Raw genomic sequence first — 27391 nt, 5'->3', positions numbered from 1 at the left:
TACCTTTGAAACTCTCTTGTCTGATACCTTGTTCTGCTTTCTCCCTCTTGTCTGTATATTTGTTTTCCCCTTTTCTTTAACTTCTTGCTTTCCATCTCAGCTCACTCTTCCATTCTCAATATTACCATTGTTATTATTACAAGCTAGAAAATACTTAATTACACACAGTACAGGGACAGTAACAACACCAAGGACAATGACAGGAAGACAGAAAAAACAAGGAAACCAGTTTCCCCACAGCAAAAAATTAGTACAGGAACCAGAGGGGAATGAAGAGAACAGAAACTCAGAGCCAGACTCCAACAAAATGAAGATAAACTATGCCAAAGGACCCAATGAAGCCTACAAGAATAATTTAAAAGAAGACATACTACAAGTACTCAATGAGAATTTTATAGAGATGATACTGGATAGGGTCAACCAAAATGTACAGGAGACACTCAAGAAATTCCAAGACAATAAAAATAGAGAATTTGAAAAAGCAAAAGAAGAAATAAAGGAAACCATAGAAGCACTGTATAAACACCAAAGTGAAAGAGAGAACACAATGAATAAATGGATAAATGAACTCAGGACAAAAATAGACAACAATAAAGAAGAAAACAGCCAGGATATGGAAAACCTCAGAAAAAAGAACGAAACAGAACTGCAAAACAAAACGGAAAGCCAATCCAGCAGAATAGAACAAACAGAAGACAGAATCTCAGAACTTGAAGATGAAATGGTAATTAAAGGAAAAACCGAAGAACTATTAATTAAACAACTCAAGACCTGTGAAAAGAAAATGCAAGAACTCACCGACTCCATCAAAAGACCAAACTTGAGAATCATGGGCATCGAAGAAGGAGAAGAGGTGCAAGCGAAGGGAATGCGTAATATATTCAACAAAATAATAATGGAAAATTTCCCAAATCTAGAGAAAGATATTCCCATACAAATGCAAGAGGCCTCCAGGACACCAAACAGACCAGATCAAAATAGAACTACTCCACGACATATCATCATTAAAACAACAAGTTCAGAAACTAAGGAAAGAATATTGAAGGCTGCAAGAGAGAAAAAACAAGTAACATACAAAGGTAAACCCATCAAAATCACAGCAGACTTCTCAACAGAAACATTAAAAGCAAGAAGAGCGTGGGGTGAGATCTTCCGGGCACTGAATGAAAATAACTTCAACCCCAGGATACTCTACCCAGCAAAGCTATCATTCAAAATAGATGGAGCAATAAAAGTCTTCCATGATAAGCAGAAACTAAAACAATATGTGACCACAAAGCCACCATTACAAAAGATTCTGCAAGGGATCCTGCACACAGAAAGTGACACCCAACTTAACCATGAAAAGGCAGGCAGCACCAAACCACAGGATAAGAAAAAGCAAGACAGTAGAGAGTAACATCAAGTTAGGTACACACAATCAAACCTTCAAACAACTAAGATAACTAAATGGCAGGAATCACCACATACCTATCAGTACTAACACTTAATGTCAATGGACTTAATTCACCCATCAAAAGACACCGTTTGACAAAATGGATTAAAAAAGAAGATCCAACAATTTGTTGCTTACAGGAGACTCATCTCACCAACAGAAATAAGCATATGCTTAGGATGAAAGGCTGGAAGAAGATTTACCAAGCTAATGGCCCCCGAAAACAAGCAGGAGTAGCAATACTTATCTCTGACAAAGTAGACTTCAAACCTACATTGATCAAACGAGACAAAGAAGGACATTCCATACTAATAAAAGGGGAAATAGACCAAAAGGAAATAATAATCATCAATCTGTACGCACCCAATGTCAACGCACCCAATTTCATCAAACATACCCTAAAAGACCTAAAAGCATATATAAACGCCAACACAGTGGTTGTGGGAGACTTTAACACTCCATTATCATCAATAGATAGGTCATCCAAACAAAAACTCAATAAAGAAATCCAAGATCTAAAATATGCAATAGATCAAGTGGACCTAGTAGATGTCTATAGAACATTTCATCCAACCTCTACACAATATACATTCTTCTCAGCAGCCCATGGAACCTTCTCCAAAATAGATCATATCCTAGGGCACAAAGCAAGCCTCAGCAAATATAAGAAAATAGAAATAATACCGTGCATACTATCTGACCACAATGCAGTAAAAGTAGAACTCAACAACAAAAGTAAAGACAAAAAACATGCAAACAGCTGGAAACTAAATAACTCATTACTTAATGAAGAATGGATCATCGATGCAATAAAAGAGGAAATTAAAAAGTTCCTAGAAGTCAATGAAAATGAAAACACAACCTACCGGAACCTATGGGACACAGCTAAGGCAGTCTTGAGAGGAAAGTTTATAGCCATGAGTGCATATATTAAAAAGATTGAAAGATCCCAAATCAATGACCTAATGATACATCTCAAACTCCTAGAAAAACAAGAACAAGCAAATCCCAAAACAAATAGAAGGAGAGAAATAATAAAAATAAGAGCTGAAATCAACGAAATAGAAACCAAAAAAACCATACAAAGAATTAATGAAACAAAAAGTTGGTTCTTTGAAAAAATAAACAAGATCGATAGACCCCTGGCAAACCTGACTAAAATGAGGAGAGAAAAAACCCAAATTAGTAGAATCAGGAATGCAAAAGGGGAGATAACAACAAACACCATGGAAATCCAGGAAATCATCAGAGACTACTTTGAGAACCTATATTCAAATAAATTTGAAAATCTAAAAGAAATGGACAGATTTCTAGATACATATGATCATCCAAAACTGAACCAAGAGGAAATTAATCACCTGAATAGACCTATAACACAAAATGAAATTGAAGCAGCAATCAAGAGTCTCCCCAAAAAGAAAAGTCCAGGACCTGATGGATTCTCTGCTGAATTCTATCAGACCTTTAAAGAAGAACTGATACCAACCCTCCTTAAACTGTTCCATGAAATAGAAAGGGAAGGAAAACTGCCAAACACATTTTATGAAGCCACTATTACACTTATCCCAAAACCAGGCAAAGACACCTCCAAAAAGGAGAACTATAGGCCAATCTCCTTAATGAACATTGATGCAAAAATCCTCAACAAAATAATGGCAAACCGATTTCAGCAACACATCAAAAAGATTATCCACCAAGACCAGGTAGGCTTCATCCCAGGGATGCAGGGGTGGTTCAACATACGAAAATCAATAAACGTAATAAACCACATTAACAGAAGCAAAGACAAAAACCACTTGATCATCTCAATAGATGCAGAAAAAGCCTTTGATAAGATCCAACATCATTTCATGATAAAAGCTCTAAGAAAACTAGGAATAGAAGGAAAGTTCCTCAACATTATAAAAGCTATATATGACAAACCTACAGCCAGCATTATACTTAACGGAGAAAAATTAAAACCGTTCCCTCTAAAATCAGGAACCAGACAAGGATGCCCACTATCTCCACTCCTATTCAACATAGTACTGGAATTCCTAGCCAGAGCAATTAGGCAAGAAGAAGGAATAAAAGGAATACAAATAGGTAAAGAAACTGTCAAAATATCCCTATTTGCAGACGACATGATCCTATACCTTAAAGACCCAAAAAACTCTACTCAGAAGCTTCTAGACATCATCAATAGCTATAGCAAAGTAGCAGGATATAAAATCAACATAGAAAAATCATTAGCATTTCTATACACTAACAATGAGCAAACGGAAAAAGAATGTATGAAAACAATTCCATTTACAATAGCCTCAAAAAAAATCAAATACCTAGGTGTAAACCTAACAAAAGATGTGAAAGACCTCTACAAGGAAAACTATACACTTCTGAAGAAAGAGATTGAGGAAGACTATAGAAAGTGGAGAGATCTCCCATGCTCATGGATTGGTAGAATCAACATAGTAAAAATGTCGATACTCCCCAAAGTAATCTACATGTTTAATGCAATTCCCATCAAAATTCCAATGACATTCATTAAAGAGATTGAAAAATCTACTGCGAAATTTATATGGAAACACAAGAGGCCACGAATAGCCAAGGCAATACTCAGTCAAAAGAACAATGCAGGAGGTATCACAATACCTGACTTCAAACTATATTACAAAGCAATAACAATAAAAACAGCATGGTACTGGCACAAAAACAGACATGAAGACCAGTGGAACAGAATAGAGGATCCAGATATGAAGCCACACAACTATGAGCAACTTATCTTTGACAAAGGAGCTAAAAATATACGATGGAGAAATAGCAGCCTCTTCAACAAAAACTGCTGGGAAAACTGGTTAGCAGTCTGCAAAAAACTGAAACTAGATCCATGTATATCACCCTATACCAAGATTAACTCAAAATGGATCAAGGATCTTAATATCAGACCCCAAACTCTTAAGTTGATACAAGAAAGAGTAGGAAATACTCTGGAGTTAGTAGGTATAGGTAAAAACTTTCTCAATGAAACCCCAGCAGCACAGCAACTAAGAGATAGCATAGATAAATGGGACCTCATAAAACTAAAAAGCTTCTGTTCATCAAAAGAAATGGTCTCTAAACTGAAGAGAACACCCACAGAGTGGGAGAAAATATTTGCCAATTATACATCAGACAAAGGACTGATAACCAGAATATACAGGGAACTTAAAAAACTAAATTCTCCCAAAACTAATGAACCAATAAAGAAATGGGCATGTGAACTAAACAGAACTTTCTCAAAAGAAGAAATTCAAATGGCCAGAAAACACATGAAAAAATGCTCACCATCTCTAGCAATAATGGAAATGCAAATTAAAACCACACTAAGATTCCACCTCACCCCTGTTAGAATAGCCATCATCAGCAACACCACCAACAACAGGTGTTGGCGAGGATGTGGGGAAAAAGGAACCCTTTTACACTGTTGGTGGGAATGTAGACTAGTACAACCACTCTGGAAAAAAATTTGGAGGCTACTTAAAAAGATGGACATCGATCTACCATTTGATCCAGCAATACCACTCTTGGGGATATACCCAAAAGACTGTTACTCCAGAGGCACCTGCACATCCATGTTTATTGCGGCACTATTCACAATAGCCAAGTTATGGAAACAGCCAAGATGTCCCAGCACTGACGAATGGATTAAGAAAATGTGGTATCTATACACAATGGAATTTTATGCAGCCATGAAGAAGAACGAAATGTTATCATTCGCTGGTAAATGGATGGAATTGGAGAACATCATTCTGAGTGAGGTTAGCCTGGCTCAAAAGACCAAAAATCGTATGTTCTCCCTCATATGTGGACATTAGATCAAGGGCAAACACAACAAGGGGATTGGACTATGAGCACATGATAAAAGCGAGAGCACACAAGGGAGGGGTGAGGATAGGTAAGACACCTAAAAAACTAGCTAGCATTTGTTGCCCTTAACGCAGAGAAACTAAAGCAGATACCTTAAAGCAACTGAGGCCAATAGGAAAAGGGGACCAGGAACTAGAGAAAAGGTTAGATCAAAAAGAATTAACCTAGAAGGTAACACCCACACACAGGAAATCAATGTGAGTCAATGCCCTGTATAGCTATCCTTATCTCAACCAGCAAAACCCCTTGTTCCTTCCTATTATTGCTTATACTCTCTCTACAACAAAATTAGAGATAAGGGCAAAATAGTTTCTGCTGGGTATTGAGGGGGGGAGCGGGAGGGGGTGGAGTGGGTGGTAAGGGAGGGGGTGGGGGCAGGGGGGAGAAATGAACCAAGCCTTGTATGCACATATGAATAATAAAAGAAAAATGAAAAAAAAAAAATAAAAAAAAAAAATAAAAAAAAAAAAAAAAAAAAAAAAAAAAAAAAAATAAAGGCTCTAGCCAAGGAGAAACTGTGCGAAAAAATTTTAAAAACTAGTGTTGAGAATTAGGTCTAGTCAGTAGATAACTAGACAAATCACTGTGGGAATGACAAATGCAGAATGTTTTTAACGTTTTTATTTGAGTGACACCTAAGGAAAGGAGAGGGAAGAAGCAGAATTGTGCAGGACAGTTGAGCCTGGTGCATGTCTCAGGACAGCCTTGGCTAACCCCAGGAGCTCCGAAGCTGGCTGGCTTGGCCCTTAGATTTGTCCCAAATGGGGCTGAGATGGCCAGTCTTTTAAAAATCTCTCCTTGATCATCTATTGGTTGTGGTCCATCCTGGAAAGGGGATGTAACCCTGACAGAGGTGGCTTTGCCATTTTGACAATCTGTGAAGGGACCTCCAGCCAAGCTATTGACCACATTTCCAGAAGCTGGTGGCAAGTCTTGCCTTGAGAGGGGGACCTAAGCAGTACATCCCTCTGGCTCACCTTTCTTTTGTCTCTGAAAGGGTTTTGCCACAAAACACTGAATCTTCCTCTTCCTTTTTTCCCCCATTACCTTCTCCACTTTCAAGAGCAGAAGCCTGTCTGTCTACATGTGGGAGGTGAAAGTAGAAATCCTCAGACACAGGGAGTATATTTTTGTGCTATCAAGGTAGAGGTGCTATTTTGGACCTCAGAACACTTGTTTAGATAAGAGACTGAAATATCCCATCCACCTCACCAGGAGAACTGGTGAGAAAAGAATGGGGATAGCATTGGCCTGGTTAGACTAGGTCAGTAGAGAACCCTCTATTTCATGAGGACCCTGGATTCCAAGTTTGTTACTAACTCATCCCCATTCAGAGCACAGTGTTCCGTCTGACACATTCGTTCACTTGGTGCTTACTTACTAAGCGCCTACTAAGTGTGTGTCAGTGTTCTAAAAATAAAAGTGATAGCAGGGAGCAAAACAAAACTGATTACTTGTGAAGATTCTTACTCAAGTGGTTTGAGACTGCAAAAGAAGGATTTGTATATGTAATGACTTTGAACTTGTACATAACTTTCATTTCACCCAAGCTAGTATTTGTCTTAACATAAATGATAGATTTATTTAAAGCAAAGTAACTACCATGTTTTGCTTTTGTTTTTGTTTGTTTGGTGTTTTGTTTTGAGATAGAGTCCCACTATGTTGCCCAAGTTGACCTTGAACTCACTGTGTAGCCCTGGTTATTTTGGAGATGGGTTTATTTGCCCAAACCTCGGTCCTCCCTCCCAATCTCAGCCTCCCAAGTAGCTAGGATTATAGGAGTGAGCCACCAGTGCCTGGCCTTGTTTGCTTGTTTTCATCTCTTCAATGCTCTGTATTTTATCCATTTATCAAATAGGGAACCAACCACTGTGATGGAACCTCCAGTGCTTCTAAGTGGCGCTTGGAGTGGTGGCTCAGTGTGGTTTGAGTGTCATTTGCCAGGTGACTGATGATGTTGGGTGTCTTTTCTTCGGCTCACAGCCATGTGTATCTCTTCTTTGGTGAAATATCTTTCAGATCTTTTGCCAGTTTTTTAATTCAATTGTTCATCTGCATATTGCTGAGTTGTGAGAGTTAATATAGTCTACATACAAGTTCTTGCTCAGGTCATGTTTTGCAAATGTTTTCTCCCCATCTGTGGCTTGTCTTTACACTTTCTTAACAGTGTCTTTTGAAGAGCAGAAGTTTTAAGTTTTGGTCAAGTCCTCTGAGAAGACTTAGAAGCAAATAGCATCCAGTAACAATGAGCATACTTTCTTTTGTTTTTTTCAAGACAGGGTCTCACTGTGTAGCCCAGGCTGGCCTCAATCTCCCAATCCTCCTGCCTTACCTTCCCACATGCTGGGATTACAGGTGTATGTCACCACACCCAGCTATATAGTCAGTGTTCTAATCCTCTTCTCCACCAAAAGGAAGCAAGAGTCCTTGGAGAAACAGGACAGAAAGAATAAAATGATCCTGGAATAATGTTTTATATACCAAAAAGCAAGGAAGTACTCAAAAAATTATGGGGATTAGTCAAAAGTATACAGAATTGTCTTAAAGGTGCTCTCTCCCACTGGTCACATCTGAGCCAAATTTTATTATCAAGAGAACTGATTTAATGGATTATAACCTATTGAGTAAAATAGGAAAACATACATAAATAAATTAATGGGAAAAAATGAAAGCTCTTCTTTGTGGTAAAATTCCAACCAATAAGCAGGTGGAATGATGGAATTTGAAAATCACTATTTATTAACAATCAGAAAAATAATTTTTCAGGCAAGAATCATTAATTCATACTAAAACAAGGGGGTGAAAGTTTGTTGAGGAACCAAGGTATTTACATAGTTTTCTCCTCACAAAAGACTTCCTAATTACAAAGAAAATAGTGCCTTATCAGAAGATAATTTTTTGGGGGGGCGGGGGCAGTACTGGAGTTTGAACTCATGGCTTTACACTTGCTAGGCAGGTGATGTTCCACGTTAGCCCCTCTGCCAGCCCTTTTTTGTGATGGGTCTTTTCAAGATAGGATCTTGTGAACTATTTGCCTGGGTTGGCTTTGAACAGGGATCCCCCTGATCTCTGCAGCCTGAGTACCTAGGATTACAAACATGAACCACCAGTGCCCAGTGGAGGATACTTTCTTCACTAAATGATCAAAGGTAACCTCATCAGAGATCAACAGCCTCTTGATCCCACACACTGAGGACATGGGTCATTCCTGTGGTGTCTCTGCCAGAAAGTGCATGATCTGATTCTAATTGTATGGAAACAGACACTGGACTTTTTTTTTTTTTCCCTGTGATTCTGGAACTTGAACCCAAGGCCTCAAGCATACAGGCAGTGCTCTACCATGGGAGCCATGCCCCCAGTCCTTTTGTTTGTATGTTTATTTTATTTTTTAGCAGTACTGCAGTTTGAACTCAGGGCCTTATGTTTCCTGCATAGCTGGGATGATAGGCATGTGCCATCATGCCCAGCTTTTTATTGGCTGAGATGGGGTCTAGAGAACTTTTTGCTCAGGCTGGCCTTGAACAGGGATACTCTCAATCTTTGCCTCCCAAGTTACTGGGATTATATGTGTGAGCCACTGTACCTGGCCTGTATTTTGTTTTTGAGATAAGGTTTCCCTAACTTTGTCTTGGTTGACCTTGAACTCAATCCTCCTGCCTCTGCCTCCCAAGTAGCTGGGATTACAGGGGTGCATCATTACACAAAGCTCAAACTACTGGACATTCTGCAGAATAGCCTGAATTTTTCAAAACAAAGTCACAAAAGACAGGGAAGAATGAAAAACTATTTAAAGAAATGTGACTGGGGTGGGGTTGTTTATCTCAGTGGTACCGAGTTTACCTGGCATGCACAAGGTCCTGGGTTCAATCCCAGCACCAAAAAGCAAAAAAGAAATGTCACTGCTAAATGCAGTTTGTTATCCTGGACCAGAAGAAGAAAAGACATTATTTTCTCTAAAGATCAGTACAATAAGTACTGACCTTCTATATCTTGGAAGAGGGAGAATCTCTGCTTACCACTTTATGGGGTTGAATGATTTTTATGTATTTTCTTGCCAGTCATGGTGCCACATGGCTGTAATCCCAACACTCAGGAGGCTGAAGCAAGAGGATCAAGAGTTTGAGACCAGCCTGGTGCTGGTGGCCCACACCTGTAATCCTAGCAACTCAGGAGACAGAGATCAGGAGGATCGTGTTTCAAAGCCAGCCCAGGAAAATAGTTCTTGAGACCTTATTTTGAAAAACTCATCACAAAAAAGGGCTGGTGGAGTGGCTCAAGGTGTAGGCACTGAGTTCAAGCCCCAGTACTGCAAAAAAAAAAAAAAAAAGAATTTGAGACAATGGCTGGGCTACATAGCAAGACCCTGTCTCAAAAAATTGTGTTTTCTGTATTATGAATTATCTACCATATCCTTTACTCATCTACATATTTAATATAAACATTTTCCAACCTTAAGTTTATTGATTTGTTTCCTTTTTTTTTTTGGCAGTATTGGGATTTGAACTCAGGGCCTCACTCTTATAGGTGCTCTACCACTTGCTCTGCCACTCCACCATCCCTCTTTTGTGTTGGGTATCTTTGAGATAGGGTCTGGCTTTTGCCTGGGCTGGCCTTGAACCATCACACTCTGATCTCATTCTAGAGTGGCTAGGATTACAGGTGTGAGCCACCAGATTTTTTTCACTTTATGTTTTTCTGTCCTTTTATTCTTTTGGTTCTGGAGCTCAAACCCAGGGCCTTGTGCATGTTAAATATGTGCTTTGCCACTGAGCTATACTCCCAACACATTTCAATTTTTTAATTATAAAGGTAGGACAAAGACCCATCTTTAAAATGCTTGTAAGCTTAATAAAAGTCATAAAGGCAGAAACGAAAGTCCTTCCCATCCCCACATCCCATGCTCCAGGTATTGTCCTTCTCATTGCATTTTTAAAGTTTGTCTCCTACTCTTTTTGCCTCTTCTTACTCTAAAATGTTTTAAATATTTCTGTGAATTACTTATGCAGCAAAAGCATGTATCTTAATGAACTAGGAAAGTAGCAGCCTCCAAGGAAAAGCCTGGATGTTAACCTCTCTAGATTTCATGATGAGTGCACATTTATGTCCAGCATGTGTGTGTATGTTTATTTATAATTAATACTGATTACAGCATATGCTAAGCTCTAGTAACTTAAATTCTGAGCCATTGAAACCTGTATATAGGGAGAAGTGACCCAAACATTTGTACGCACATTTGAATAAAAAATAAAAAGAAACCTGTATGTAGGATGTCCTTTGTATTTGTTTGTATTTTATTTTTATTTTATATAAATGCCTTTTGTTAAAGCCTGTCCTTTCTAGTACTCCACACTCTTTTTTTATTAGTGTATATTAATTGTGCAAAGAGGTTTCATTGTGATACTTCCATACATGCATGACATACTTTGATCAAGTTCAAAGTATTACTTGAACTTGAACCTCTATTACTCTCTTTTTTTTTTTTTTTTTTTTTTTTTCTTTTTTTTTTGGAGTACTGGGGTTTAAACTCAGGGCCTACATCTTGAGCTACCCACCAGCCCTGTTTTGTTATGGGTGTTTCTGAGATAGGGTCTTGAGAACTATTTGCCTGGGTTGGCTTCAAACCGAGATCCTCCTGATCTCTGCCTCCTGAGTAGCTAGGATTACAGGTATGAGCCACTGGTGCCTGGCTTCTATTACTCTTTCTTCTCCCCCTCCCCCCTTTTTGATCAGTTTTTAACAGGCTTCATTATTTTCATATATATGTATAAAGTACTCTGATCATATTCACCACCCTCCATTCACTGTCTCCTTTCACGCTCCCGTTGGTTCTCATCCCCAGTATGTCCTCCTTTTTACACTCATGTCATTCTTTTTTTTTTTTGGCAGTGCTAGGCATTCAAGTCAGGGCTTTGTGTATGCTAATCACATGCTCTACCAGAGCTACAGTCCCAACCCTAGTCTGTCCTTTGATTTCAAAAAGACATAAGAGCTCCCCATTATTAACAGTGTGTGTTGAAATTGATATTTGGTGAAACTGCATTATGTTGTACAGGTTGGGGCTAAAGATATCTTCTCTCTCATAAATTTAACTACCTGAGTCTTCCATTTATTTTTCATAGGATAATATTAGTAGAAATTTTGAGCTGAGGGACTGCTGGAAATTCTTAACCTCTTTATTTTATAGATGACAAACAAGTACTTGGAATACCATAGCCATTCATTGAATGTGCGTTGAATTAATAGATGGGTCATTTGTGGGCCACAAAGACCAGATAACCTACTCCTCCTGTTCCTCTTTGAGTCAGTGACACTTGATCTCTCTGATTTGAGTAAGGGAACCAGTCTTGATACCAGAGCTGTCACTCATTTAACAGACATTTCTTAGAAACTTAAGATGTGCCATTATTTAATATTTCTCACAGGCCCATAAGGAAGAGGGGAGTCATCAGGTCCTAAGCGATTTAATAGTTTGAGACCTGTGCAGCTTGTGCTTGGTAACTGCTTGCTCTGCTTCCCTGCCCGTGAGGACAACCGGTTGCTTCTGCTGCCCTGGATCCCAAGAGTGGCTTGCAGAAAGGCTTGTTGGGAGCTGAACTCTTTTTCATTTTTGTTTTCCAGCTGGAGGAAGAAAGATCTGTGCTCAACAATCAGTTGTTAGAAATGAAAAAGAGGTAGGTTCGTTTCTGTATATTGGTGTGTGTGTGTGTGTTTAGTAAGGAAAACTTTAGAGCATGACGTGTATGGTAACTTGTAGTAGAAAACAAATGGCCCCCTTATATTCAGTATTTTAGTCTGGTATTGATATTTATTGAGTTGCACATTTGCAGAAGTTTCAGATAGTTACAGTTTTAAGCCTGTTCAGCTGCGTTTACTCAGAGGAGTTCTCCAATCAGATTGTCTCATACTACTGTTGCCTCCTAGTTTTAGTAACTGTAATTTTACACACTCACATAAAATCCTGATCTCAATTACTAAGTAATTTTATTTTTCAGTAACAATGGGTAATACAATTTTAATTGTTTCTACTTACTTTTTAAAAATAACTTATTCTTCCATGATACTCAAATAATGGAAACAGTATAGTTTTCCTGGTGCTTCTTTTTTTCATTGGTGGTAGGTACTAGGTTTGAACTCAGGGCCTCATGCTTGCTAGGCATGCATCCAACAACTTGAGCCACTCTACCAGCCCTGTGCTTATGAGTAAGGATGAACATGGCTCATAGAAGTCTGCTGCTCAAACATCCTAGTGGTCTTTGCTCTTTTAAAACATGCCTGCCAAGTGTGTAAAATCACTGAGAACCACAACCTGACCAGTACTTATTGCACAATTCTTACTAGCTATGGATCACAACACTGGCATGATTTTTTGCTTATAAAAAACAAAAACAAAAAAACTAGGAGCTGAGAATATGGTAGAGAGCTTGGCCAGCATGTGTGACGCCCTGTGGTTGACCCTAGAACTGCCAAGAAAATAAAGACTTGAGGGAAAAAAAAACATAAAAAAACTAACTTAAAAAAAGAAATAAACCTTAAGAACATCTTACCCTGGGGGATAAGAGTGGAGGGTAGTCTACCCCTCAAGTGGTAGAGTGCCTGCATAACAAGTGTGGGGCTCCTAAGTTCAAACCCCAGTAACTGCCCAAAAAAGAGGATGCCTTCCATGCTCTTAGGAAGTATTTTATTTCTCTTGCCAGGGCAGAGGGGTTTCCCTGTCCATTGACAACTGATGTACTTGCCTCACACTTGGGAATTAAGGAACTTATTTAGCTCACAAAGGTATTTGGGTTATATAAACTCCATTCTAAAGGATGTCCGGCCTTGGTCCAGACTGCCCCTATTTCTCTCTGTGTTTAATGAAGAAATACTTAGGTTCTTTCAGACTTCACCAAGGCAGTGTTTATTCTACAAAGCACATGTGTATCTTACCACAGCCAGGCACTGCCTCCTGATGGAGAGGAATGATTGGTAGCCTGTTGTGCCCCTGGTCTGCTGTGCCTGTGTATAGTCACTGCTCTGTCCCGTGGGCTTGGGGGAATTTTACAGAAATATGTTTTTTGGGTTTTTTTTTGGAGGAGGGAAGTCATACTTAGGATTGGACTAAGCCTTATGCTTGCTAGGCAAGCAGTCTTCCATTTGAGATACACCCTCAGTCCATACTTTTGTTTCTGTAAAAGAACCTTGAGCGAGCAGTTATCAAGGACATGAAAAAAAATCACTAGAGCTTGTTCCTGTGACTTTCTGGTAATGGATGGTAGAGTACTAACATAATCTCCCTACAGTTAGGTAACACTTCATAATTCTTAACTTCATGTAATCTCAAAACAACCCTGTGAAAGATATGGTGGGGCTTGTATTTTAAAACGATGAAGCTAAAGCCCCTATAGTTAGGCGACTTGGCCAGGACGTGGGATATTCAATGACAACAAATGCAGGCTCAAAACTCTGATCTTCAGGGTTTTTTAAATGGGTTCACTTCACTTCTTCCTTTATTCTTAACCTCTTTATTTATTATTTAACTTTAAAAAAAAAAAAGAGCTGGGGGCTGGTGAAGTGACTCAAGTGCCTGCTTAGCAAGCATGAGGCCTGAGTTCAAAGCCCAGTACTGTCAAAAAAAAAAAAAAAAGAGCTGGCTGAGTGGCTCAAGTGGTAGAGTGTACCTGCCTAGGAAGTGTGAGGCCCCGAGTTTTTACCCCAGTGCCGCCAAAAAATAAAGAAAAAGAGAGGGCTGTATTAAAAAAAAAGATTCTGTGCTTCATTAGTCCCTACTTATCATGTGACTTTGACTACTTTGACTAAATTATATGCCTTTCAGAATACCATTAGGCCTGTGACTTTTTCATGACTTAAAGATGGAACATTTTGGGGTCTGTGAAATTCTCTCTCCTTACTTCAGTGTCTCTGTTCCTGTTTATGTCCTAATGTTTAGGAGAATATGTCTTGAAAATTGCTGCTAATTTTGGCCTGGCAATGGTAACATGCCTATAATCCCAGCACTTGGGAGGTAGAGACAGGACTGTGAGTTCCAGGCCCCCCAAGCTGTGTAGAGAGACAAAAGCCTGGGAGCACAGCTCAAGTGCTTGAGCACTCTGGCCTAGCAATTACAAGGCTCTGAGTTGAATTCCCAGTATTGCCAAAAAAGAAAAAGTTACTGCTAATTTTCATGAACAAATATAAAGACCATAGTTCAGAGGGACTGGAAAAATTTAAAGACCTAGTTTCTCATATTTAGAACTGGTTTTACCTTTGTTATTTAACTCTCGCAGAATGTTATTTCTATTTTCAAAACCTGAACATAAATGTATTTTAGTTAATAATTTAGACCCTTAAATGTCTCCTAAATGTCATTTTGGTAAAGGATTTGTATGTGGATGTATACATGTAATGGTTAAATAAATTTATTGAGCATAGAGTACTAAAAAGAACCTTGATATGCTTTTAACTTAAAAGCCTTGCAAGTACTTAAAGCTGGAACATACTTGGAATGTCGTTTTCAAGAAAGAACCAAGAGCTTGGTCAACAGTTTAATTTAGAACTGATCACTGGACATGCATAGTCAGATAGTATATAATCACATCCCTCAAATGACGATATTGACATGCAGAATTTACTCCTGACTGTAGAGTGAAACTCATTATTAAGAAATCAGTAATATTCTCCTGTATTTTGTTTAAGGTTTTCTTTTTTTGGTGTCTGTACACATTGAGTTTCTAGCCATATATAATAAAGGTTTTCTCCAAACCTAAAAATGTAATCATGGCCAGGGATGGTGGTTCACACTTATAATTCTAGCTACTTGGGAAGTGGAGATTGGAAGGATTGAGGGTCGAGGCCAGCCCTGTCAAAGAGTCCTTGAGACCCCATTCAACCAACAAAAAGCTAGACACAGTGATGCACACCTGCCATCCCAGCTATGTGGGAAGCATAAGTATAGGGGGTGGAGGTCCATGCCAGCCCAGGCAAAAACGTGAGACACTACTCAAAAAATAATGGAAACAAAAAGGGCTAGGGGTATAGCTCAAGTGGTAGAGTACCTCCCTGGCAGACATGAGGCCTTGAGTTCAAACCCTAGTACTGCCAAAAAATAGACATAATCACTTGAAAAACTGGTTGACAATTTGGGCAAACCCCTTTTAGAAATGTTCCAAGGCATAAATTGGTGAAGTAAAGTCAACCTTGACTTGCTGAACTGGCAGGGTGTGTTCTTCCATGACTGTCTAACATCACGCCATTTGGGAGACTGGTTTGACTCCCTCCCTTCTCTAGGCTTTGTCATGTAACAGAAGGGGCACCAAAGCCAAAGTGTTAAGACAGGGGCTTTTGGGAGTCACAATTCATTCTGGTAGTGTGCTAGATCTCTGTCAGAAATGGAAGGTTTGCAATAGTGGCTCCCGTTCTGTCAGAAATGGAAGGTTTGCAATAGTGGCTCCCGTTCTGAAGCGTCTCGCGCTGCCCCCGCTCACTCAGCTCACTGTGGGCTGTAACTGTCTGACTGTCTCCGAGCTTGCGCTACTTACCGATGCTCATCTCACCCCTCTCTTTTCCCTTTCCTACTCTTGCTTCCTTTGCTATATCTGTGTGTCTTTCATGGTAAGACTAAAGAAAGTCTATCCACGTTATAATAAATAAATTTCATATAGTTTTAGTAAACCAAATTGTTGTATATATTTTTTGGCTGCCTTTGTCCCTCTGTGTCTTGCTTTTGTTTTGTAAAATATACTCAGTGGTGTATACATATACACACACATTTCTTTTCGATATCTATATACAGCAAAGAACTTCAGTGCAAATTTAGTTTTCCTTACTGTATTTGCATTTCTCTTCATGTTTCTAATATTTGGTTCTTGTTATCTTGCATTTTAAAGCTTGCCCAGTAACACTTTAAGGTATTTGCTTCATTACTGGAATTTATTTCTAATATAAGTAGTAAGAAAAGAATCTGGGTAATACCTTCCTTTGGGAGATGGGGAAGAGATTTCTGGCTCCTGTAGCCCTTCTTTCAAATTGTGTTTGTCTTCCTTTACTGATATTTTTAGTAATAGCAAGCCATTCTAGCCAACATGACTTAAACATAACACAATTTGCGACTCAGATGTCAGTAACGCTGGCATAGACTGTTTAATTCAGCCCCTGTTGGTTTGCACAGTGGAATTAGGAATTAGGAATGGCCACCAGCAATGTAGGTCTATCCACAGAGATGACTGCCACCATGTGTGTCCTGGCATTTGGCAGACCGCTCTCTTAATCTTAACCTCTTTCATTTGTTACTTACACAGGAAGCATTCTGCTTGCCATCTTCTTAGGAAACAATCTGCCTGAGAAGGTTGTGTGTACATGTGATGATAAATACCATGTCTGATTGATAGCCAGAGAAGGACACCATACCTTTTCCCTTCTGCCAGCTGGTGGTGTTTATCTCTTCCTGATATTGAGTGTCTATGGGATTCTGGGAAACTAAAACCCCAACTATAGAATAATCCACATCTATCATCAGTAACCCCTGATTCTGGTATTTTTTCAGTAAAAACATTTATTAAAGTTACATTTTTCAAATTTGAATTGGATTTCTAACAAGTGAAGCTCCAGAAATCATTTTTGCAATAGAACAAACTACCAAATAAGTTGAATGGAAGGTTAACAAGCCCAAGATTCCTTGCATCTTTGGATGACATCACATCCTTACTTTCTATGTGGAAAAGAATGCTTGTATATTCCTCCCGTTGAAGTTGTTTTAACCAAAACAAGACACCATTTCCTAACAAGGTGTTACTCACTTAGTAATTTAATGTCACTAATGCTTAACACTTAGGGCTTTACACTTGTGAAGCAGGTGCTCTACCACTTGAGCCACATCTCTAGCCCTTTTTGTTCTGATTATTTTGGAGATGGGTTCTCATGAACTATTCCTTGGGCTGGCCTCAAACCTCAGTCCTCCTTATTTCAGCCTATAAGCCACTGGTGCCCAGCTTCCCAGTGTTTTTAACTCAAGAAATTTCTGTAAGTCTCAGATTCTTTTCTTACTACTTACCATTCTGGAGTGTAAGTGTAAGCCACACAATGAAATAAATACAACACTTACGTTTTCATGTTTGTGTAGAATTTCAATACCATAAACCATGAGGATTCTGTAATTTGTGTGCCGGATATCTTGGGTCTCACTAACCAGACATACTTTCTGCCATTTCTAACCTGGGCCTCAGTTTCCTACTCCTCCAGATGGTTCAAAAACAGACTAAACCTCACATGCACTGCATTCCCCTGGGTGACTGCTTGCTGTTAAGGCTGAAACTCATAAATGCGGTAGCTTAGATTGTGTGGCCTTGAGGGACAGCCTGGGACACTTTTCTCCACTTTTGTTTCCCTGAGGTGGCGTTGTGATGTGCACTCTTTTTCCTCCTGCTTCACACTGCATGCAATGTTTAAGAATTTTTTGTTTTAAGCAAATTTCAGATTTAGAGAAGAGGTGCAGGGATGGTGTGAACATCTCACATAGCCATGGCACATACTGCAAAACCAAGAAATTAGCATGTACAGGCTACTGACTACACACTCGACTTGATTCAGCCTCCCAGTCTTTCCTTTAGTCTTTTTCTCAAGCTAGGGAAACACACTGCACTTAGATGTCCTGTGTCCTTAGTCTCTTCCAACCATGACTGTCTCAGTCTTTCCTTGTCTCTCATGACCTGGGCAGATTTGCATGGATGTTTAAGCATTGCAGTGCTTTAAATACATACACACACACACACACACACACACACGTGTAAATACATGCTGACATGCTAGCCTGCCCTCTGTGACTGACTCCCTCCTGGCTTGCTCTTCATCCCTCCCTTTCTCCACCACTGCCTGTGTTCTGAGGTAGGTGTTTCCTTCTCACCAAAGGCCTTGCCCACTTTGAGCACTGAGGGCTCAGACTTTACTCTAGACTCTACTCCTGGTTCCACGCTACTCCTGAAGAGTGTTCACGTTTTCAGCTCTGGCCTTCCTCAGTCTCATTTCTGTGAGCAACTTAATGTCCTCTTTTGATTTTTTTGGTTGAAAAGAAGTAATCCTTTGGCACTGTTTTGGCCCACGCAATCTTAAAAACACATTCTCAGAACTTGCCAAAAAGTTCCTGAAATTAGTGAGAACCAACTGATATTTCCAGCATAAGACTGCTGTGCATGATGTGTATAATTGCTTTGCATGTATGTACTTTAATTGTCATTGCTTGGTAATAATTTATTCCAGAAGTAACAATACTCAACTTGGGATTCTATTTTGATATAATTTGGGGGGTGGTGAAACAGTTTCATTTATTAACTTGTCTTTTTAAGTTCAAATGGATACACTGATATGCAGATTCTGGCATGTCTATGCATAGGTACACTTTTTCTCCCCTCACAGTAAGTAAAATTTTGCAAGCACAATAACCTTAATACCTTATTAAACTTCCCGGTTATACTTTTTTTTTGTTGTTGTTGTTGTTACATTAACTACATTATTTGTTCTCTCTGTTGATGTCTGGACTTCTTTTAACTCTTTGGTCTTTTAGAGAATCCAAGTATATAAAAGACGCTGATGAAGAGAAGGCTTCCTTGCAGAAATCCATCAGTATTACTAGTGCCTTACTCACAGAGAAGGACGCAGAGCTGGAAAAGCTGAGGAATGAGGTAGGGTGCCTTGGGGGATCGGACCTGCTGCCTCATTTTGTCCTTCCTCCCAGCCTAAGCCCAAGAACTGTGTTGCAGGTTACGGTGCTCAGGGGAGAAAATGCCTCTGCCAAGTCCTTGCATTCAGTTGTTCAGACTCTAGAGTCTGATAAGGTGAAGCTCGAGCTCAAGGTAAAGAACCTGGAACTTCAACTCAAAGAAAACAAGAGGCAGCTCAGCAGCTCCTCAGGTAAAGTGATGCACCCATCTCCTCCTGGGAGCCGTGCTCTTTCAGTGTAGCTAACTGCTGTGCTGTCCCTGGCTGTGCTGTCCCTGTCTCTCCCACTGTTTCATCAAAGTAGGGCTAGTCACAGCCCAGGCCCCACACATGGGTGTGCCTGTTCCTGGGCCATCCTGTCATCTGTGAGTGTTGCCACACATGTAAAATAATAGGTGATGGCTGCTGCCACAGCAGCAACCTAAAAGTACACATCAGTGAGGGAGAACAGAGATGGTTCCTCTGATGGAGGACGATGGATTACTTCTTTAAAGTCAGGTAGAGGTAATAGTAGGTCATTTGTATCCAGTAGGTGGCCAGCCTGAAAGAGAACACCTGGAGGGGTGGGGCCAGTATCTGTGACACTCTAGAATGGTCTAGCCTGTATTCTCAAAGAGGTACATGGGGGGTTGGGATGTGGCTCAGTGATAGAGCTCTTGCCTAGCATGCTCAGGGCCCTGCTTCCATCCCCAGAACCTCCGGATGAATGAATGAGTGAGTGAGTGAGTGAGTGAGTGAGTGAGTGAGTGTGTGTGTGTGTGTGTGTGTGTGTGTGTGTGTGTTTCAAAGTGGCATGTGGGGAGGTCCACTTGGGAATAAGTTTCTCATACTGGCCCTTCACTGCAATAACGAGGAAAGAAGAGGAAAAATGTCTTTCAACCCTCTCTGCTTTTTTCTTTTTTAATAAAAGGTAATACTGATACTCATGCAGAAGAAGATGAAAGAGCCCAGGAGAGTCAGGTAATGCTCCTTCCTTACTGCTTTGTTGTCTTCTGTCTTTCAAAGTCATTAGACCTTTTGAATAGGCCATGCATTTCTATGGTTCAAACATTTGGCAGTATTAAAAATCATCCAGATCCTCTCTTGTCAGTTCCCACACTCCCAAACAGATAATTACCATTACTACTGTCTTATCTTCGTAGAGATTTAAAAAAATATGTAGCCAGCCATGGTGGCAAGTGTCTGTAAATCCCAGCACTTGCAAGGCTGAGACAGGAGGATTCCTTGAGTCCAAAAGTTTGAGACCAGCCCGGGTAACATAGTGAAATCTCACCTCAAAAAAAAAAAAAAAGATGCACACACACACATATGTGCCAATACTAATACTTACACGATCTTCCACTGCTTTTTTTTTTTTTTTTTTTGCATAAGTAGTAGCATGCCATATATTACTACAGCTAGGTAGTATTCCATTCCCTTTGGGTTGACATGACAATTGCGATGTTTCTGACCCTTTGGGTGTATTATAAGTGATTCTGTAAGGAATTGTCCGAAACACCCATCAAACTTGAACTGGATTAGCTCTGTCTGCATAGTGTGTATCTCCTGGGTATAGTACATAATTAACACAGTTTCTCTCCCCCCCCCTTTCCTTTCTGCTTCCATTTGTTTCTGCTGCTGCTGACAACACTTTTCTTCCCATCAGCAAATGGTTTGTTTTACGTTTTATATTTTATGTGCATGTGTGTTTGAGTGTATGGTTTTCCACTATGCTTACAATGATTTTGTGGCTTTTGAAGGTGCTCTTGCTGATGTTAGGGGGATGTAATGCCAAGGACTGTGGTGATAGCTACCTTTGTTTCATAATTTGTCCCAGCAGGAGAAAAAGATCAAATAATTCTTTAAAAAGTAAAATTGTGTGTGTGTGTGTGTGTTTCTAATATTATAAACTGGGATCTCCTGATTTAGAGAAAGGTGGCCTTTTTTTTACTGTGTGGAAGAGGGGAGGACCTCTCTGTTTTTGAAAGGAGGTGTTCAGATTTCTTCCTGACTGTCACCTTGTTGTCCTCACTGGCCGGTGATCCAGGGTACAGGGCCCTTCCTGTATGTGGCACCTGGACCAATGTGTTGGCATGTGTAGGTGCCTGTGATAGAAGGGAAACTTTGCCTACTCTTTCCTCTCCACTTTCTCTGAAGACACGCTGACTTTCTGTGCCACCATTACCAGTCAGTCATTAAATGGTGGTCTGAAGAGAATTGCCATGCCATGTTCTCAAATCTACAGAACAGAAAAGTCCTGAATTGTTGGAGAATTTAATGAAAATACTTTGTGTACACTCTGTAAAATTGTGTGTATAATATGTGTAATTGCATATATATGCATATACATATACTTTTACATACATACACAGACACTTCTGTGGGAGAAGGGAAATGACACTCAGGCCTATGTATCCAGAAATGTGAGCTCATGACTTTTGGACAATTCAAAGCTTTTTTCCCCTATTGAAAGAAATAAATGTTTCTTATATTTTTCTACAAATCTCACCCCTGAATTTTGCTATTTAAAGTGCCTCAAGAACAAGTAAAGCCTATCTACTTATAGCTATAAACATTCTCTGAAATGTAATCGGAACTTGTTTAGTATAGTCGTTACTGAGGAACGCCTTGGATGACTATTGAGAGATGGAAAAGGAAATAAACATCCTCAGCCCCCACCTAGCCATGGCCTCATTTAAATTCAGCTGTTCATCAGACACTCTCAGCGTTCTTCCTTAGAGGAATTGAAAACACGGGCTCCGTAACAGGCACTCTTGGCCCCTTCTGTGACATCTTTACACTTAGCAGCCTAGCATGAGGGTGTCCTTCCTGACTTCTTGATACTCCAGTTTCTGTGCATTTCAGACATCTTACATATCTCACTGTTTTTTTCTTTTTTAATAAATCAGATTGATTTCCTAAATTCGGTAATAGTGGACCTTCAGAGAAAGAACCAAGACCTCAAGATGAAAGTGGAGATGATGTCAGAAGCAGCCCTCAATGGCAACGGAGATGACCTGAACATTTATGACAGGTATTTCACATGGAGCCTTACTGCCATCAGAGCTAATGAGCGTTTTTATTTTTAGTTTTTGCAAGTTTAGCAAGAATTTATTTAGCAAAGCAGGATAAACTCTGAGAAATAGAAAAGGAGGACCACCTCCTGTCTGACATGCAGAAGTTGGGAGGAGAGAGGGTAAAATATACCCTGTCAACGTTTTTGTTTGTTTTTTTCTCGTCTGTACTGGGGTTTGAACTTAGGACCATGCACTTGCCAAGTAAGTGCTGTACACTTGACCACACCCCCAGCCCAAATATGTATTTTTAAAGTTAGGTTCTCCAGTAAGTTGTCAAGCAAAAAGAAATGATTGGTTTGTGGTACTTTGCCATAATTAGAGCTAAATAAATATGGCAAAAGAGAGACTACAAATGGTACGACCTGCACATTTTGAAAGTAAAATATACGACTTGTCCTAGAGGCTCACAGAGTTAGTCACCATTACTTCTTTCTTATATTTATTTATTTACTCACTTAATTTTGCGGTACTGGGGTTTGAACTTGGCCTACACCTTGAGCCACTCCACCAGCCCTTTTTTGTGATGGGTTTTTTTGAGATAGGGTCTCACCAACTGTCTGGGCTGGCTTTGAACTGTGATCCTCCTGATTTCTGCCTCCTAAGTAGCTAGGATTATAGGCGTGAGCCACTGGTGCCTGTCTTTTCTTATTTTCTTGCTTTTAAATTTATTTTATTACTTTTTCTTCTTGCAGTACTGGGGATTGAACCTGGGTAGTCATGTATGCCAGGCAAGCACTCTACAACTTGAGCCAGGTCCCCAGTCCTTTCTTGTTTATTTGTTTTTGAGACAGGCTGGTCTTTTTGCCAGGGCATTTTTGCCAGAGGTCATTCTGCCTCTGCCTTCTGAGTGCTGGGATTACAGGAATGCACCAACATACCTGACTTGTTTTTTAAATTCTTTACAAGTGCAACTGTCTATTGAGTTTTCTTTTGATAACATTTCTGATTTTACACATTAACATTTGTAGTGATGACCAAGAGAAACAGTCCAAGAAGAAACCACGCCTTTTCTGTGACATCTGTGACTGCTTTGATCTCCATGACACAGAGGACTGTCCCACACAGGCACAGATGTCTGAGGACCCTCCCCATTCCACACACCATGGCAGTCGGAGTGAGGAGCGGCCATACTGTGAAATCTGTGAGATGTTTGGGCACTGGGCAACTAACTGCAATGATGACGAGACCTTCTGATGAAGCCTCAAGGCAGGATTGGGCTTTCTCGGAGACACAGGCATCCAAGCAGCTTAACACCAGCATTGTGTGTGCAACTTCAGGAGAACTCATGTATTTTTGACCCTCATTGGCAAATCTAAGAAAATATTTTGGTCTTCAACAAATCGCCCTGTAGTCTCCCCTTTTAAGTAAGAATAATAAATATTTAGCAGGTGAGCTTTCACCTCTAATTCTGTTTTCTGAATTTTTAAGTTTTAAGGCATTGCACCGGGTGCTGTTACATTTATTGTCCCTAGAGAGACCTCATGGAACAAGCCCAAACCTTACAGAACCTTATTTAAGAAACTTTAAATTATGCCGTTACTTTTCGTGTTTGCACTAAAATATTTCCAGGCTGCATTTGTATATTTAGATTTTTTTTTTTTTTTTTGGATAAGCTTTGACACTGGAATGAGTTGCAAAAAATGTACCATTTTGTATTTCCATTTATTCATTTAAAGCATTTTATTCTTCAGTATCTGAGCTCTTTGCACTACCTGTTATCAGTAGTGCCTTTTTTCAGGCTCAACAATACTTACATGTGATTATAAATCATGAAACTGGTAAAGGGAGGGAAAGCCCCAAACTGCTGTGGGGACATTTTATAATCTATATGCTGCACCCACTTACTCAACTGTGGTGTTTTCTTTATTGGTTTTACATAATTTCAGCTTCTATATATTGTACGTATATATTTTTTTAAAAATCTATATTTTGGGGAAAAAACAGTACAATGTGTCTTTCTTTTCAGATTTTTTACCTTTGAGAATACACCTAAAATGATCCTTAGAACATAACAGGCTAGACCTGAAATAGCATCACGTGGCTTTGAAACCACTTTTTCTTTTGTTTTCAGTTTGTTTCTTTACCAAATCTAATGGCTTGAATTTTTTCCAGTTATTTTTTCCCTTCTCCAGCAGATCTCCCCAGCAGTGAATTAAGTAAGCCACTATTAAACACCTTAAATTAACCAATCTACAATCCTCCTTTATAAGTTTTTTTTAACTGTATTTTTAGATGAATGTATGATGAGAAATTCAACATTAATAGGTTTGGATTTTCTTATCACAAAAAATAAAATGAAGGACCTCAACCACCAGAACAGTTTATAAACCAGTCTGAATCTATTTATCTTTATTTGAATGTCTTCTAGAATATGTAAAAAGTAATAAAATGTATCTCCCATGCTACCTGTATAAAAAGAACTTCTATAATTGTATATATGCCTTTAATGTATTTTCCCTTCAAGATTATCAGCTGTGTGCTTGACCAGTAAATATTAAACAAATCTGTTGCCACTTGAATTTTTGTTTAATAAGACAGTAGGAATTGTTTCACAATCAAAACATGGAAAGCAGTATTAAAATCTGCGCAAGCAAGTGTCCTGTATCTATGTTAATAAATGCTTATTTTGTTTTTGCCAGTGGTAAACTTGTTATTCTCAGGTTTGTTATAATGGTTTTTCTTCAAATGAGCAAGCCCTGTAGATCCAAATCGCAGTCTTTTTTTTTTTTTTTTTTTTTTTTGTCGGCACTGGGGTTTGAACACCTTGAGCCACTCCACCAGCCCTTTTTCGTGATGGGTTTTTTTCAAGATAGGATCTTGCAAACTGTTTGCCCAGACTGACTTCAAACTGCAGTCCTCTGATTTCTGCCTCCTGAGTAGCTAGGATTATAGGGGTGAACCCCGGCACTCTTGTGCACGTTCTCTCTCTCTCTCTCCTCCCCACCCCACCCCCCATCCCCAGGGCCTCATACATAATAAACACATGCTCTACCACTGAGCTACAAACCCCAGTCATCCTATCAGCAATTTCTACTGCCGTCTTGTTGCCAAACAGCTTGTGTAAGAAATTGGTGTGTCCCGAGTGCTGGGCCCTGGAAGCACAGAGGGCAGAGTTAGTGGGCTGTTGTGAGAATACCGCCAGGAGATTCCTGAGATTCATATATCTGCAGATTGATTCTTAGGTGTTTGTGAATGCAAACACCTTGAATCATTGAGGATTGTATAAAAATGGGGAAAAAATACGAGGCATTTGTAGGTGCTGACCTCTGTAAAACTCCACTCTCCACTGTTGCGCAGATCATCATTCAAATGATGTACCAAATTTTAAGACTCAGGGATGTGGGGCACCAGTGACTTATACCTGTAATCCTAGCTACTTGGGAGGCTGAAATCATGAAGATCGAGGTTTGAGGCCAGACAGGGCAGATAGTTCATGAGACCCTCATCTCCAAAATAACCAGAGCAAAATGGACAGGAGGTGAGCCTTGAGTGGTAGAGCACCTGCTTTGAAAGCTCAAAGCCCCAAGTTCAAACCCTAGTCCCACCAAAAAAAAAAACTGGGGAGAGAGCTTGCTTCACCTCTGTAATCCCAGTACGAGGAGGCTGGGGCAGGAGTATCACAAATTGGAGGTCAGCCTGGGCTACACAGCAAGACTATCTCAAAAAAATACAGTGTGTATGTGGGAGGGTTTCAAAAGAATTAAACCTGAAATAACTCCTCTCCATCCTTGTGAAGGGTAAGTGTCCTGGAGGACTGAGGAACAATCCCAGCAAAGTCCTAGGCCTATGGGTGAATTCATCAAATAGCTAGACCCCAAGACTGTTCACCTCAGAACATGAGAGAAAACTAAACTCAACTTTTCATCTTGAAAATAAATAAGGCTGGGTGGGGTAATTCATGCCTGTAATTCCAGCTATTCAGGAGGCAGAGATGGGAAAATTGTTGTTCTAGGCCAGCTTGGGCAAAAAAGCTATTGAGACCCTAACTCAAAAAACAAGCCATGCAAGGCTGGAGGTTTGGCTCAAGTGGTAGAGCACCTGCTAGCAAGTATGAGGCCCTGAGTACCAGGGGGCGGGGCGGGGGACACACACACATGTGATGTCACATCTTTAATTCCAACTGTGCCAGAGTCAGAAGTAGGAATATTGAAGTCAGACCAGCCAGGACAAAAGCACAAGACCTTACCTGAAAAATAAAAACTAAGGTAAAAAGGGCTGGAGGTGTGGCTCAAGTGTTAGAGCACTTGCCTAGCTCAGTGCAAGGCCCTGAGTTCAAACCCCATTATACCCCCCAAAAAGACATTGGTATCTCCTTATCTCAAAGCATTTTATGACCTATTCAGCTAAAAATAAATACCTTGGGTGGTTATACACTGGTTTACCTACAGCTTATTATCTAACCAAAATACAAGTGGCACCATTCGCACCATATAATACCAACTATTTATCTTGCTGTTCTGGGAATCCAGTCCAGGGTCTTGCTCACTACTAGGCAAGCACTCCACCACTGAGCTACACCCCCAGCTCTGTGTGTGTGTGTCCTAAATGCTGAGAGTGCAGGTATGTGCCACTATGCTGGGCTTTTATTAATACATGAAGTTTTAGAAAAATTTGCTGGGATATTTGCGTAATGATTATTGAATTGAGTGCTGAGCCTTTTGACTTCTGTTTTATGAACACAGGCTCACCCACAGGTAGCTATTTCCAAAGCAGTTACTACTAAATAAGAACATTACTCTTACCTAAGTAAGTACCCTTCAGCAATAATTCTCAACTTTGGTATTGACCTGAGGTGATTAACAGACTCCCAACAGTAGGCCAAGTGTGATGGTTTGCACCTTCAATCCCAACACTCAGGAGGCTGAGGCAGGAGGCTCAGGTTTGAGGTTACCCGGGGCTACATAAGACCTTGTCATAAAAAGAAAGAAAACATAAGGGGGGAGGACAGGGGAGATGGAGTGGGAGGTCTTAACACTCATTAAGTCTGTTAAGCCTGTAGTATGTCAGATCCATTAAGCACCTATTGCTTGGCCATTCTCTAGTGTCCTGATGCTGCTACAGGTTTCATGCTGGTCTTGCTTGAGATTTCACTAACCTTGGGCATCTTACCTTTTAGACTAAGTTGTAACCTTACTTAAAAGCTCATGGAGGGGATGCCATGGCTGATGTGATAAGAGTGCTTGCCTAGCAAGCATGAAGCCCTGAGCTCAAACTATAATACACACACACACAAAGCTCATGGAAAGCTGGGTGCCAGTGCCTCACACCTGTAATCCTAGCTACTTGGGGGGCTGAGATTGAGAGGATTGAGGTTTAAGGACAGCCCCTC

The 27391-nt window shown here is 40.0% G+C and overlaps 1 protein-coding gene across 25 annotated transcripts in view; it reads left to right on the top strand.

Annotated features, from left to right (window-relative positions):
- Positions 1-24708, top strand: part of Clip1 (CAP-Gly domain containing linker protein 1) — a 118990-nt gene extending 94282 nt beyond the window's left edge. For 14 of the 25 annotated variants that reach the window (XM_074060751.1, XM_074060759.1, XM_074060760.1 and 11 more), the window contains 6 exons: positions 11939-11991; positions 18852-18969; positions 19048-19198; positions 19917-19966; positions 21895-22019; positions 23031-24708. In XM_074060751.1, the coding sequence (XP_073916852.1) occupies positions 11939-11991; positions 18852-18969; positions 19048-19198; positions 19917-19966; positions 21895-22019; positions 23031-23256 (723 nt within the window). In that variant the 3' untranslated portion in view covers positions 23257-24708. Of the gene's footprint in view, positions 1-11938; positions 11992-16182; positions 16204-18851; positions 18970-19047; positions 19199-19916; positions 19967-21894; positions 22020-23030 lie in introns of all 25 variants that reach the window. The other 11 variants (XM_074060749.1, XM_074060750.1, XM_074060761.1 and 8 more) reach the window with 1 other exon arrangement.
- Positions 24709-27391: the final 2683 nt, after the last annotated feature.

This window comes from Castor canadensis, chromosome 18 (genome assembly GCF_047511655.1).
Source record: "Castor canadensis chromosome 18, mCasCan1.hap1v2, whole genome shotgun sequence".
Lineage (NCBI taxonomy): Eukaryota > Metazoa > Chordata > Mammalia > Rodentia > Castoridae > Castor > Castor canadensis.
This window is presented reverse-complemented; position numbering and strand designations above follow the sequence as displayed.